General features: G+C 38.9%; 2 protein-coding genes across 3 annotated transcripts; both read left to right on the top strand.

Annotated features, from left to right (window-relative positions):
• Window positions 1–240: 240 nt before the first annotated feature.
• LOC141903458 (cold shock domain-containing protein C2-like) lies at window positions 241–6272 on the top strand. Its single transcript, XM_074791574.1, has 4 exons — window positions 241–318; window positions 3064–3234; window positions 3481–3612; window positions 4392–6272. The coding sequence occupies exons 2-4, from the start codon at window positions 3095–3097 to the stop codon at window positions 4540–4542; spliced, it is 423 nt and encodes a 140-aa protein (XP_074647675.1). The 5' UTR covers window positions 241–318; window positions 3064–3094; the 3' UTR covers window positions 4543–6272.
• A 1944-nt stretch (window positions 6273–8216) lies between these two features.
• Window positions 8217–10410, top strand: LOC141904057 (myophilin-like). Of its 2 annotated transcripts, none has more exons than XM_074792507.1 (5): window positions 8217–8407; window positions 9015–9095; window positions 9335–9393; window positions 9557–9758; window positions 9880–10410. In XM_074792507.1, the coding sequence occupies exons 1-5, from the start codon at window positions 8357–8359 to the stop codon at window positions 10057–10059; spliced, it is 573 nt and encodes a 190-aa protein (XP_074648608.1). In that variant the 5' UTR covers window positions 8217–8356; the 3' UTR covers window positions 10060–10410. The 2 variants fall into 2 exon arrangements, with proteins under 2 accessions (XP_074648608.1, XP_074648609.1); XM_074792508.1 differs by having other exon boundaries at window positions 8236–8407; window positions 9015–9078.
• Window positions 10411–12909: the final 2499 nt, after the last annotated feature.

Genomic DNA, 12909 nt, shown 5'->3' on the forward strand with positions numbered 1-12909 from the left:
GTTTACTTTGGCTCCATGAACCATGCGCTCAGCTGGTGAAGTCAACCCTGACAAGAGGATGTAATCATGAAGAAATCTTAGATAGTACTCGTTATTAGGCGCCCCGGCCCCGGAATCTCCCTTTTTTATTTTGGCCGCTTCATACTCGCAAACATCGTCTTACTTGGATATATTCGGAGCTTCCCACTCCTGTGGCCACCACCTATAGACGGCGCCATCTACTTAATTCCATTTCCTGCACGGAAAACTGCACGAATCGGAGAATTTTTATGAATTTGTTGTAAACGAGCACATATTTTAGTTTCGCGCATTTGTCAGGTAAGAGCGAGTTGACGTTGATTACAAGCATATTTGAGTTCATTTATTCAGAAAGTTTAGGTATAGTTTATTCTCGTATGAAGCCGTCGAAATTGTCATCGAATGAATGATTGTTGAAAAAGGTCATTTGATTTAATTTTGAATATCAAAAATGTTCTTGCCAATAATACCAGAATACTGTACTCTGCGTTTATTGAGAGGAACCAATAATAGATCCACTTTCCATACAATTATCGGAAAAATATTTAACTACGGTTAAAACATTGTAAACAAATTAATGACTCTGGAATCCTACTAGCTTGTATTAATTGGGTTTATTGGACTGCTGCTGTGGGTGGAACTTATTTTCTGGTGTTGAATATCGACTAGATACCCAATGCTTCAGATGATACTAATATGAATTATGCCCCAGTATTTGCAACCTCCCATTAATATGGATATGAATGATGAGAACATGGTTTGTCCTACTCTATTACAACAGTTACAACAAGTCTACTACGTCATTGATGTGCTTCTTAATAATGCCACTTTTTGGAAGAAATACGTTAAGGCCCTGATTTGTGCTTGCTTTCACAAAAATTGTGATGTTTAGGCTCCGTTTTAGGGCTATTATTGGAGTGAGGTCAAGTGCTATAATAGTTAAAACGTTTAGAGGGATTCCATGAGCCTCGGTGGTCTAGTGAAAAGATGCTATGCCATTGCCAGCAATATACTGGCGCAGTTTTGAATACTGCTGCTCTATCCGCTCTATTTTCTCTAAATCTAGTCTGTTTCTACACTTTCCTGCGTGAACTGAAGCTCATGTCACTGTGGCTCAGTTGGCAGGCCATTCAACTAAAAATTTTGAAGTTCCAGCCTCAAAAGAAGTATAAATTGTGACTAGTCAGAGAGTCTAGAACTCTGCCTCGATAATGATATTCCATTACCTTAGAGAGCTGTCAGTTATCAGTTACGTGTATCTAATCAGTTCAATGAATACTTAATCACCTGCAGATAGAAGAAGTTAATAGGTATGTTTACAGAGCACTAGTGTGAAGAACAATCTTCATTAGTAACTTTCATGATAGATCATTTTCTCTCAAGTTTAGAATAGATCATTACTGCGTTGCCTATGTAATAGGTCTGGAAACGGCCGGAGCGTCTGTTCATAATAAAAACTCAACTCCAGTCGGATAATAATTATCCAGGAGAATGTCGGTACAAAGATTACCGTATTTTAGAGAATATTGCGACCAACTCAAAAGAGAATTTGAAATTTTTAAAAATTAATCTACGTTTTTCAACGTAAGATATTTAAATATTTTGTTGTTTGGGGGTATTTTCACCACCGTTAGCTGTTACGTTCAAGGTTAACAAAGTCCGAATTAGGAATAGAAAGAAATACATTCATGGTTATCAGAAAAAATGATTTCTTTTTTGTCCGAATCAAAAGTCTGAGAGTTTGTTATGTTCGATTAAGTTCAACTGTATCAGTATTGATAGTAGTTGCCGATAACCGCTCTGAATATCGGATATAATCAATCGGTATAAACCGTCATAATCCCTTAATCCGGCTGCATCCTCAATCATCTCTCCCTCCGGATCGCTGTTAAACTCCTACTCTTAAAAATCCCATCCCTTCCGGAGCTGTAATTTGATTGATAATGCGCTCCTATCACCGCGGATTTATTCTTCAAATCTACGACGCGCGCAGCGGTGAGACAGAAACGCTCTTCTGGCGTGTTCCATCGTCGAAGTGAAAGAACCGCCAGCGTGGCCTCCATCCTAGAAAATGCAGGGAATCAGGGAAAATTCAGGGGATTCGACAAATTTTTTTTACCAGAAAATCTTGGAGAAGTAAAAGGGAATTTAGATAGAACACGCATTTCTGTATCAATTCGTGATTCACAAAAGATATTGTATCATTTCAAACCGATTAAAAATTCACTTGGGAAAACACTGGGAATTGTAAATGGACAGAAAGAGGAAAGAGGCTGATCTGCTAAACCCTAATTTGCTGCGGTTCATGAAGCCATTACCGGGACTAGTCTCTGTTATTCCGGTATTGCTTACATTTCATAGAAGCTCTAGGTTTTACGATCTGCTCAGAGACGACTTCTTCTTTACGACGCGTATATCGCGGATAAAATTTCATATCGTCTTGTTTATGCCGGAATTCTTGTTTCATCGCCCCCGTTCCGCGGGCGATAATCATAATCTACAGTTCCCTCGAGTTCACTGAGCTGATAAAACCCGTGCCTAAAGTACATATGTTATCTAGCCATATATTAGTATTCCGTGTCATGTCTATCTTGTGTCTGTCTATGATGCGTTGTGTGGAATGTGACTCGCTATTTATTAATTAATTCCCGCGTGATGATGTCAATTTGTCATCGGCGGGGCTATAATTAATAATCTTCTCTGCCAAATGTTGTACACTGCATATGACATGAAGTAAAAATGTCGTCGTTGTTTTTGCCAGCCAGATTGCTGGAAAATTGTGTAATTAGACTCTTGTCTGTTTTGATTTGTTCATTTACATATCCAGCTAACATTAACAGAAACTCTGATATAGCCAATTATCAGGACTGAATAGACTTAGACTAAGGCACTCGGTACTGTTCTAGGGGAGGGCACAAATAATGTGTGTAAACTCGGCTGAGGGTTGGAGGGAGCAAGAAATGTACATACTTTTCTGATAGACAATAAGCTGCGCCTTTGCAATGTGTGACTGTTTTGCAATAAATGAAACATTATATTTCGCAGATCGTTCGTGATTGAATAAAAAAGAGAAAAAATGTCGGAAAGTAAATCAATGCCTGACGCGCAGTCGATGAATAACGCTCAACTGACGGCGTCGCCGACGCCTCCGAAACCGGCGTTTCTAACGCCGCTTCCGCACCCTTTTAAAACAAAGCGAACTCGAACTGTATCGCAGTAAGTATATCAATGACGAAAGAGAGGACCTGGTGATGCTGCTGCTGCTGCGGCGAGTGAACATCCATCACTGTATTGTTATTCTTTATTTACGAATTAAATTATATTCGAAAATTACAGGTGATGGTAATGTAATTAACATAAGTCGATGGATACCTGGAGAAGTTAAAAACTTGTAACCACATGCAGTATAAAAAGCACGAAATTTTTGTTACGATTGGATGACACGTTGTTTTTCTGTTGAAGGTCTGAACGAGCTCTCGAAGGTCCGACGTTCTACGGAGTGATTCAGGAATTCTGTCGCAACCGAGGACATGGATTCATTATTCCTCATGTACGCGAAAATGGCGACGAACGATTATTTGTTCATATATCTGAGTAAGTACAGCGCGCTCCATATCCCTTCACTCGTACAGAGAGGTACACTACTTATCCCTGATGAAGAGAGGGAACGCTGGTCATTCATTTCCCGTGAAGAGGGGTACAGCAATCTCATCGGTACGTGTGTTAACATGGTCACCCGACATGAGAGGTGGTATGTGTACCTCTAACCCCTTGAGGCGATGTTAACGACACCTGGTGGATCCTCACTTCCCCCACTGCGGAACCGTCTATTGTCGCTTAGTTTCTAATACTCTTCTTCCTAATGATCCCCTTCCGCTTAAGATGCCTTTTTCCGGGAGCTGAAAATGAATAATACAAAGGTAGTTTTCTTAGGGAGGATGCTCTAACTAGCACCCATCTTCGCCCGTCAAGGGATTCGAACCCACTCCCCTTAAGCTGTTCCCCGAACCCCTTGACCTCACGAGTAGTTGGAGTCGTTACTAGCCGACCAGAATCCGGTCGTACCAATCACAGCGCTTGTAACAAACGACTTTAGGCTTCTATTGGTTTTCCCGTTAAATGGACCAATCAGCGAACGTTTTACCGAACAAGGAAGTATTTCGCAAATCGATATATGACGTCACGCGCAACAGCGCCAGTAATGAAATCACGCTTCGTGAGGCCAGGGGGCTGGTGGAAGCGAGTTCGGGAGTGATACCGGACCCCTGGCAAGCGAGGATGACTACCACCCGATACATTCGCTCGGATCCGCTGCCCTTTCCCCCGACCCAGAATCACTCGGCTCTTCAATATTCTATATTATTTATTTGCAGCATCGATGGCGAATACGTGCCGAAGGTCGGGGACGAGGTCGCGTTCAAAAAAGTGTTAGTGCCGCCGAAAAAAGAGAAATACCAGGCGTGCCACGTGCAAATCGTGCACATGGTCGCCGGGCAGACTCACGAGAAGTGGGATTCATCGTAAACAGTGGCGCCACCTACCTGATAAAAACTGCGCGTGTAAATATGGAAACGATGTGCGTTTATCTGAGATGTGGGATTTTATATCGCGGCGAGATGAAACCGTCGTCGTCGTCGTCATCGCGCTTACATCCGATAACATTCCAGCGGTATTCACCGACGTCTGTCCGCGTCTAGTGGCGACTACTATCGGATCGGTTCCGCAGTATTCGGGTTCAAAATTAGAGTCACGTTTAAACGTCATTGTAAGCAAGCTTATTTTAACTGAAGAGTTAACTCACTACTGCGGAACTGGATCCAGTAACATTCGTGCTCAAGTCGGATCCAATCAACTCTGAGATAGCCATTTAACTTTGCTGATTCGATTTTACCATCAAGTTGGAGAAATATTGCCAAAAATTTTAGATCCGAATAGATCCGACTCGAGCGCAGTCTACTCTATCTTTATCAACCGAATTCTAGATATATGTTGAGTTGAGGGCCGGATCTAGGTCGGGGTCTAATATGTGAGACTTGCGCATGCGTAAGAACGATCGAAATTTTGAGTGTCCCTTTACTGTAAAGGCATTTCGTTAAGATTGGCAGCTTCTGTAAAACAAAGCGCACAATTTTATCCAAAATTCTGGAAGTTTAATTTTTCAGCACTGCCTGAATGACCCCCTATGCCCCTACCGTTTGAATTTGCCAAAATAATTTGGGTTCGATGTACAGATCTGTCCCTGACATTTGGGTCCATTCGTTTATCTCAACCTCTTGTTCCTTGTACCAGAAGGTTAACTGATAAATGAGTGGTGCCTTGTGTTATTTAGGAGTCATTGATTGACTCAAATGATTGGTCCCTCGCGTTGTTTTGGAGTCATTGATTGACTCTATGATTGGTCCCTCGCATATTGTTTAGGAGTCATTGATTGACTCAAATGATTGATCCCTCGCGTTGTTTTGGAGTCATTGATTGACTCTATGATTGGTCCCTCGCATATTGTTTAGGAGTCATTGATTGACTCATGTGTATAAATTGTTATCGATGAGTTGAGTTAATGTTAGTACCACAAAGCTTCCTGTTTGTAATTGTATTATTCAGGTCAACACTGCTTAATCCAGATCATTTCGGACCGTAACTGAAATGATTCGGGTTTTAGAGAAATCTGGATTAAACACATTTAACAGAGATTTATCGCTGGACTGTAGTAAATGATATCCGGATTAAGCGCCGGGTCTGGTTTAGCATCCTAACTCGCCGAAGCCATCATATTTGCGATGATCATTACGTCGACTATTTCGAATGACGATTTGCACTTGGTAATTTGAATTGGAAAAATACCGATTGAGACTCAGAAATACTGATGACTTCGGAAATGTGATGACTTCACCTAGTTTGACTGTAATTGCACAAGATTTGATTGAGTTTAGATTTTATAATTTGTCATTGGAATAATTTTGCTGTTAATCAATTCAACATGTGCTCTATTGTTTCTTACACGGTCGACTGCTGCCAGCAGTAGACTGCTGGAGTCCACGATTGCTTCGGATTATCACCCGATTGTCATAGTCACATGATTACGGCCAATTGTCACTCCATCAACCACCGAATGGGGAACCACAACACCATCAGCTAATCCCGCCAGATGGCGTGACGAGCGCTCAGTCTTACATTGTCAAAATTTGTTCATTGTCGATCAATATAAAAATGTATTTTAAGGCTTGAAAATCCATGCATTATCACAGGACATATATCACAGGATATATATATATATATATATATATATATATATATATATATATATATACCAATATAAAATTGATCGGTGCCACGAGATCCGAGGCAAGTGCAGTCGACTCGACGTGTCCTGAGAAAGAAAGTCAATACTAACAAAGTCTACCAGAAATTTTCGAATACCTCCTTCTGGATGGAAATAAACTGCTTGTACAGAAATAATCAAATGTAGATATCGTCATCGAAGATGAAAAATATTCAGGGATTTGTCTCATCGCTATAGTCTGCTGAATTCGTGTTCTCGTTCGTTTGAGAACTCGTCGCGTGAATTGAGTTGATCGGCACACCCGGTAAACTGTGCTTTATAATATTAGAAAATATAGTCGACTGGTTGTATGTATTGGAACTGAGCTACATTTCGGGGCGTAGCGTTTTAATGTACGATGGAACCTCGTTGGTTGAAATTTCTGGAACAGGTAAAGTTTGTTATGACGAGGTTGAAACTGTTACGCTAATGGAATAGCCACAGTAAGACGTGGAAAATGATTATAAGATTAAAACTCATTCCATACGAATTTGAAATTTTCAAAGAATTTATCAAGAACTTGGATTTGAACTCACTCTCTAGAGGATGATCGAGCTTAGACGGAGAGTTTGAAAATGTCGTGTCCTCTCTATGAGTTTTTGATAAATAGATTCTGCTTTTAAATCTTTTAGATTTGTACGTAGCGGGTTTTAATCGTATGTTACAGTGTGTTTTTTTCTCATCCACGAAAAAAATATTGAAACTGTTTTGTGTCTTGACGATGTTTGACGGTGGATGATGAAAGTGTATAAATTGTGTAGTCTTAAATTTTGGTTATGGTTTTTGTCCTTGGTCATTTGTCCTAAAGAATAAGTAAAGAAATAAATATCAATTGAAAATGACGAACGTGTACATGTTTTTATATGAGTTTGATTTCTGTTTAAAGATCGCCTTGTTATCGTGCACCCTATTTAAGCTGTAACCTTGTAAAAGAAAATGTTCAGCATGTTCCTGCACCCGATTGAGTGGCCCAAATTATTTTTTTTGTGGAAAATTATGTGTTATGCCAATATTGATGCACGTATAAACATGTATATAATTTATGACTAGGGCCACGGTCTTAATATCAAAGGAGGCGTCACTTGCAAAAAATTTTACTTTTCCTATCAACAAGTGCCTAAACGTGCTCAGCCCTACCGTCTAGGAATTCTGTCAAAGGTAGTTCTCGAAGGATATATAGGATACAGGGGTGGATGATCGAGAGGCCAATTTCGAAGGACTTGTCACATCCTAAAAGAGCACTTTGATGTCCAAAAGGCATTATCATTAGTACTCTCACGCTGTTTTACCAATGACAAAATGAAAAAAGACCCCAAAAATTTGATGGACGTCTACAAGTCTCCCATGTATCCGCCCCTGGGCTAAACTAAAACCTCGAAATAGTACACGATTTTGACTTGCTGCCCTGAAGCTATCGTGGCTGATTCGGGCCATACTAAATAATCTTTCTGCATACGGCTAGTGGCACGATAAAAAACAATTTTAAATTGGCCCGTTTTTTGGTTTTCTCGCGCGAGAGATAGGATTTTTCCACCGAAAAAGGATCTTTATGGGGAAAAAAATTCACAAGATTCAAAATAAGATTAACTCAGAACTCGGTGTATCTCCTTATATCTGATAAATGATAAATTATTATGAAAATATGTACAAAATCTATAACGACGAAATGTGAAAGTCAGCTAGATTTAGCCATTGAATTCACGGCAGATACATGAAAAATTTATATTGTATATAACATTGTTTGCTCTACAAAAATGTTTATGTTTAGTGTCGTTATGCTCAAATGCACTTCCGCGCCCAAGCATGTTTTTTTTTCATAGAAATATTCCGGTTTATTAGAATGACACACATTAAACACTAAAATTCCTGTCATAGTCCATACAACGCTTCTTCACGGGCGGTGGTCAATCGTGTAGAAACAGATATAAGTTGAGTGAAACACCTTGATCAACACAATCGGCGATCGACAGGACCGATCCGAACGTACTCCCAACAACACAAACACTAAATCAGTTTAAAATGGCCGAAAGACCAAAAGGATATGGTTTTACTGCTGAAGTTAAAGGAAAGGTAAATACGACATCAAAAGATATCCGGATTTGTATGTGAAATCCTTAATCGCATCAAATATGAGGAGCGGTCGGTGTGGCCGAGTAGTTAGAGTCCTCTAGGTCCGGTCGTGGGGTTCGAACCTCGTACATTACCGTAGTGTTCTCGGGCAAGACACTTAACCTATTTCTACTTCTACCAATTTATGGCCACCATCAACCAGTTGATGATTTTGCCATCGAGAGGTGCATGAAAAAATTATTTTATTATTTTGTTTATTATGGTTTAATTTAAAAAAAACTACCCCCATGGCGTTAGGCAGTTAGGAGAGACTTGAAGGCTTCAAGGCTCTCGGCGGTCACCGTTGTGGCGGGTAAGGCATTCCAATCAGCGATGGTCCTTGGGAAAAATGACCACTCGCGTGCTTCGGATGAACCTAAGTGCCCCTCTTCACCCAGGAGTAAATGGGTACTTGACCTGATAGATGACTCCTGAGCGTTTGTTCGGATTTTACTTCTCCCCAGGGAGAGATGACTGATACACGTTAGAGTATAAAATGCATAGCTGCGGTAATAATACCAAAATGTAAATAAGCGCTCATAATCATGATATGTTTCTGTATACGTAGATTGACGGTAAATATGACGAAAATCTCGCGAAAGAAGCGCGTGAATGGATTGAATTTCATGTTGGTGAGCCACTTCATCCGGTTAGTTTTCACTGTGGAGCCAAACCATTACATATAACCTTCATTCACATCTTTGGCAACAGTTATCTTCTGTTGTTAGGGTATCAGATCCCAATTTTGGTCAGGCGCTACAATTTAGATGTATAATTCAAAAATAATTATATATATATATATATATATATATATATATATATATATATATATATATATATATATATATATATATATATATATATATATTGCATTATCTGATTCAATAGACTGGTAATGACCCTGAGAGTATGCACGAGGCACTGAAAGATGGTCGGATTTTGTGCAAGTAAGTTTTCATATTCGAATTGCATGAATTCCCCATATTTTCCTACCCTTAGATCCCCTTCGCTCCTCTCTTTTCAACCACTCTCACCCCCGGCTCCCTCTCTCCTCTCCTCCGTCTTTCATTCCTTCATCAGAACTCACTCTTTCATCTTATACATTCTAAGGTTGATGAACTGTCTAGATGGAGGTGACATCAAAATCAACGCTTCGAACATGGCGTTTAAACGAATGGAAAATATTGGAAAGTTTCTGGAGGCAGCCGCAGCCTATGGCGTTTCGAAAACTGATTCATTTCAAACAGTAGATTTATACGAGGCTACTAACATGCCTCAAGTTATTAATGCTTTACACGCTTTAGGCAGAAAGGTAAATGAAATCAATTTTTAAAAAAACTCATAATAAGGAAATATCTAGACGATACAAGTATATTGTCATCATTTATTGTTGGTGTTATTGTTTTTATCGTTTTTATGATTATTGATTTTAGGCTGCTTCTAAAGGTAAACGAGGAATCGGACCCAAAGAATCTCAAGAGAATAAAAGAGAATTTAGCGATGAACAGCTGAGAGCCGGTGAAGGTGTAATCGGTCTTCAAATGGGTACAAATAAAGGCGCCAGTCAAGCTGGACAGCATTTCGGCAGACCCCGACAAATACGTGATTCGTGATCGTAAAACCGATCATTTGCTGTATTAATAACTAACGATTGATTAGATATAATTTTGTTTACGATACAATTTACAAAGATTTATAAGCATTAGATACGTAAAAATACGATGTATGATTGTTTGCGCCTGTGTTCGAGGATTGAGATTCGAACTCTGGACCGCTGTGATCAGAAACCGGGACGTCAACCTACATGTTCTTGTTATGTGTTCTGTTCGTGTCTGGTATTTCTCAAGTTTTAATGAAACGAGTCGATTCCAAAAAACAATGGATTTTCGCCGTCCATCGTGAACCCGAAAAATTACGATTTTCAAAACAAACACAATACAGGGAGGGACTTGATTTTCCGAGAACATACTATATCGACAGGCTTTCTTTTTTTCTCCTAGGTAATTGGGAAATATCAGTTTTTTTTCCAATAGTGATTTATCGTGATAAATGATAGATCTCAGAAGAAAGGATAATCCGTTCATTTTCACATATATAATCCGTTCACTATTCATTCGTAGTATTTGTCGAGTAAGCGAGGCTTGTATTGTACGTCACGCATGGAGCGGACAATTAGGACCTGATTCGAAGAGCACAAATATATATATATATATATACAAATATATATACAAATCGTTGAAAAATTAAAATTAAATTTATCGAAGAAGACGTTTCGGTTTCTTACTAGACCATCTCTTGAAAGAAACCGATACTTCTAGAATTTCGATTATAGATTTCGTTTCTGGATATTAAATTCGGCTTTAGACTGTATCATATATACCGCGTCTTAATGTGGCTATTTACCATCTAAAACAAAACAGTCCATGATTATGCGTTACTTTATCGTATATGCAGATACGTGTGTCCATGGGAGCTGAAAACAGTTAGCGATACTTTTGGGAATTTTTCGTGCGTGATAAACGAACGGCATATAGCACGGATAGGATTTATATATTATTTATCACCGCTCTCCTATACATTTTACTATCGAACGGCTGATCCAATAATTGGTTTTTCGTAATGGTATGAAAACTGACGTTGTAAATTTCAATCAGCGACGCGAACGAGAAATTTTGTGTTTTTCCCTCGGGAATTTTCGAAGCCGTGTAGCGGTTTATATGTGCGTACATGTGACGCGCAGAGTTTGTTGTTTTCGCGAGACTATAGACCATTTTTGATGACGGAAATTAACAAAGCAATCAACATAACCAAATGAAGTTACTGCTGGTTTTATCGGTGATTTTAAAGGCTATATCCCACTCTACTGCAGGTCAGTATACGCATCGTCGTCCAGTTATCGCATCAGGTGTATAATTCGTTTCCACTTGAGAGTTTTAAACTGAATAGAACAGGTTTTTTTTTCAATTACATACCAGTAAAATTGATTAACTTAACATTTCTTCATTTGTACTAAATATTGAAATATACTATATAAGATATCTAATATACCTCAGACAATTTACAGAAGAAAAACGACATGATCCACCAGGTCTCCTAAGCCATAATACTGATTTTTTTGAGGGATCGCGTACGGGTAGCAGATTGACACTTGAAAATACAAAAGCTAGAAAACAATCTATTTCATTTAGACGACCCGATTTTGGTTTTCTCTTTGGAGAGACATATCTTCAAACCAAAACGGTCGAAAAATACGAAACTTTATCAGTCAATATCAACAATGATGCAAATATTGGATCAAATAGTTGGTTGATTGTCAAATTGAACGCGTGAGATCCTCCTCACTGTTCCGTTCAACTTGTGTTGCCACGTCGTGCGGCAAACACCTTAAATTGTAATTGGTGAATTTTACTAAAATTCTGGTAGGAAAATCATTCAATTTCTCTGATTCTCAAATCGGTGAAATATCTACAGCAGCCCCGACGCAACCAAGTTCCCTGATGAGATAAGATTTATTACACTCTAGCCACACTTAGTAGTAGGCCTACATATTATAATAAATATAAGGAAAAGAAAATCAACATATTCCATAGAACTCGGTAAACTATTTACAGCAGTCCTAATGCTACCGAGAAGGCGCAGCTAACTAGAGCTAACTATTCGATCTGTTATTTTTTTCATCTTTAAATATAGATTGACCCTGTTATTTATTCAATTGGTAGATTTCGTTTGATTTTTTGATTTGGTGTCCCTTACAAAGCTATACCTACCGGGAGCGAAACGGGGCTTGATTTTGAAATCGGAAATCGAAGTACAGATAAACATATATATGATACATATGCATGATCGGCGTTCGAGTTTACAGAATTTTTTGTTTTAGCGACATGTCAGGAATGGCAAACGGTCCAGAATGTATATCGAGATCCCAGCAACCGTACTAAGGTATATCGGCAAGCCTCTTCTCTCGAAGACTGCCAAAATAAGTGCCAAGCTGAGAGTGAGTTCAAATGTTTATCGGTAGAAATCAGTACATATGAAATACATGATTTCTACTATTGTTATATGTCTATGACGATGACTGCAGATATAAATGAGCTCAAAGGCCCTAATTCATGGATATACTCTTACTGCAAGATTTTTGCGCCAGGTGTGTATATACGTCACATAAACAATTCTAATTCAATTTACTATAAAATTGTTATATAGATGAGTATTTTCATCTCAAATACCCAACGATCACGGTTATTGCACAAAATGCATTTTATCTCCACGACAAGGAGCGATTCTGAAATAACGAACAAGCGTTTTTGGCAAGAGAAAACAGGTATGTAAAATAGCAAGGGAACCCTATTTCGCGGAGGTTATGTCGTAAAAAAACAATCACGTTAATTTTCAGGTAAGATTATTAGGTAGGTTGGTGTAATCTATCATCTAATGTCCTATAGCTGGTCTTCAGTTGTTAGAAT

This window comes from Tubulanus polymorphus, chromosome 4 (genome assembly GCF_964204645.1).
Source record: "Tubulanus polymorphus chromosome 4, tnTubPoly1.2, whole genome shotgun sequence".
NCBI lineage: Eukaryota > Metazoa > Nemertea > Palaeonemertea > Tubulaniformes > Tubulanidae > Tubulanus > Tubulanus polymorphus.

Coding starts and splice junctions, on each gene's coding strand:
- LOC141903458 (XM_074791574.1), top strand. CDS start 3,095: ATGTCGGAAAGTAAATCAATGCCTGACGCGCAGTCGATGAATAACGCT. Junction 3,235..3,480: donor CGAACTCGAACTGTATCGCA/GTAAGTATATCA, acceptor TTTCTGTTGAAG/GTCTGAACGAGCTCTCGAAG. Junction 3,613..4,391: donor TTATTTGTTCATATATCTGA/GTAAGTACAGCG, acceptor ATTTATTTGCAG/CATCGATGGCGAATACGTGC.
- LOC141904057 (XM_074792507.1), top strand. CDS start 8,357: ATGGCCGAAAGACCAAAAGGATATGGTTTTACTGCTGAAGTTAAAGGA. Junction 8,408..9,014: donor CTGCTGAAGTTAAAGGAAAG/GTAAATACGACA, acceptor CTGTATACGTAG/ATTGACGGTAAATATGACGA. Junction 9,394..9,556: donor GATGGTCGGATTTTGTGCAA/GTAAGTTTTCAT, acceptor ATACATTCTAAG/GTTGATGAACTGTCTAGATG.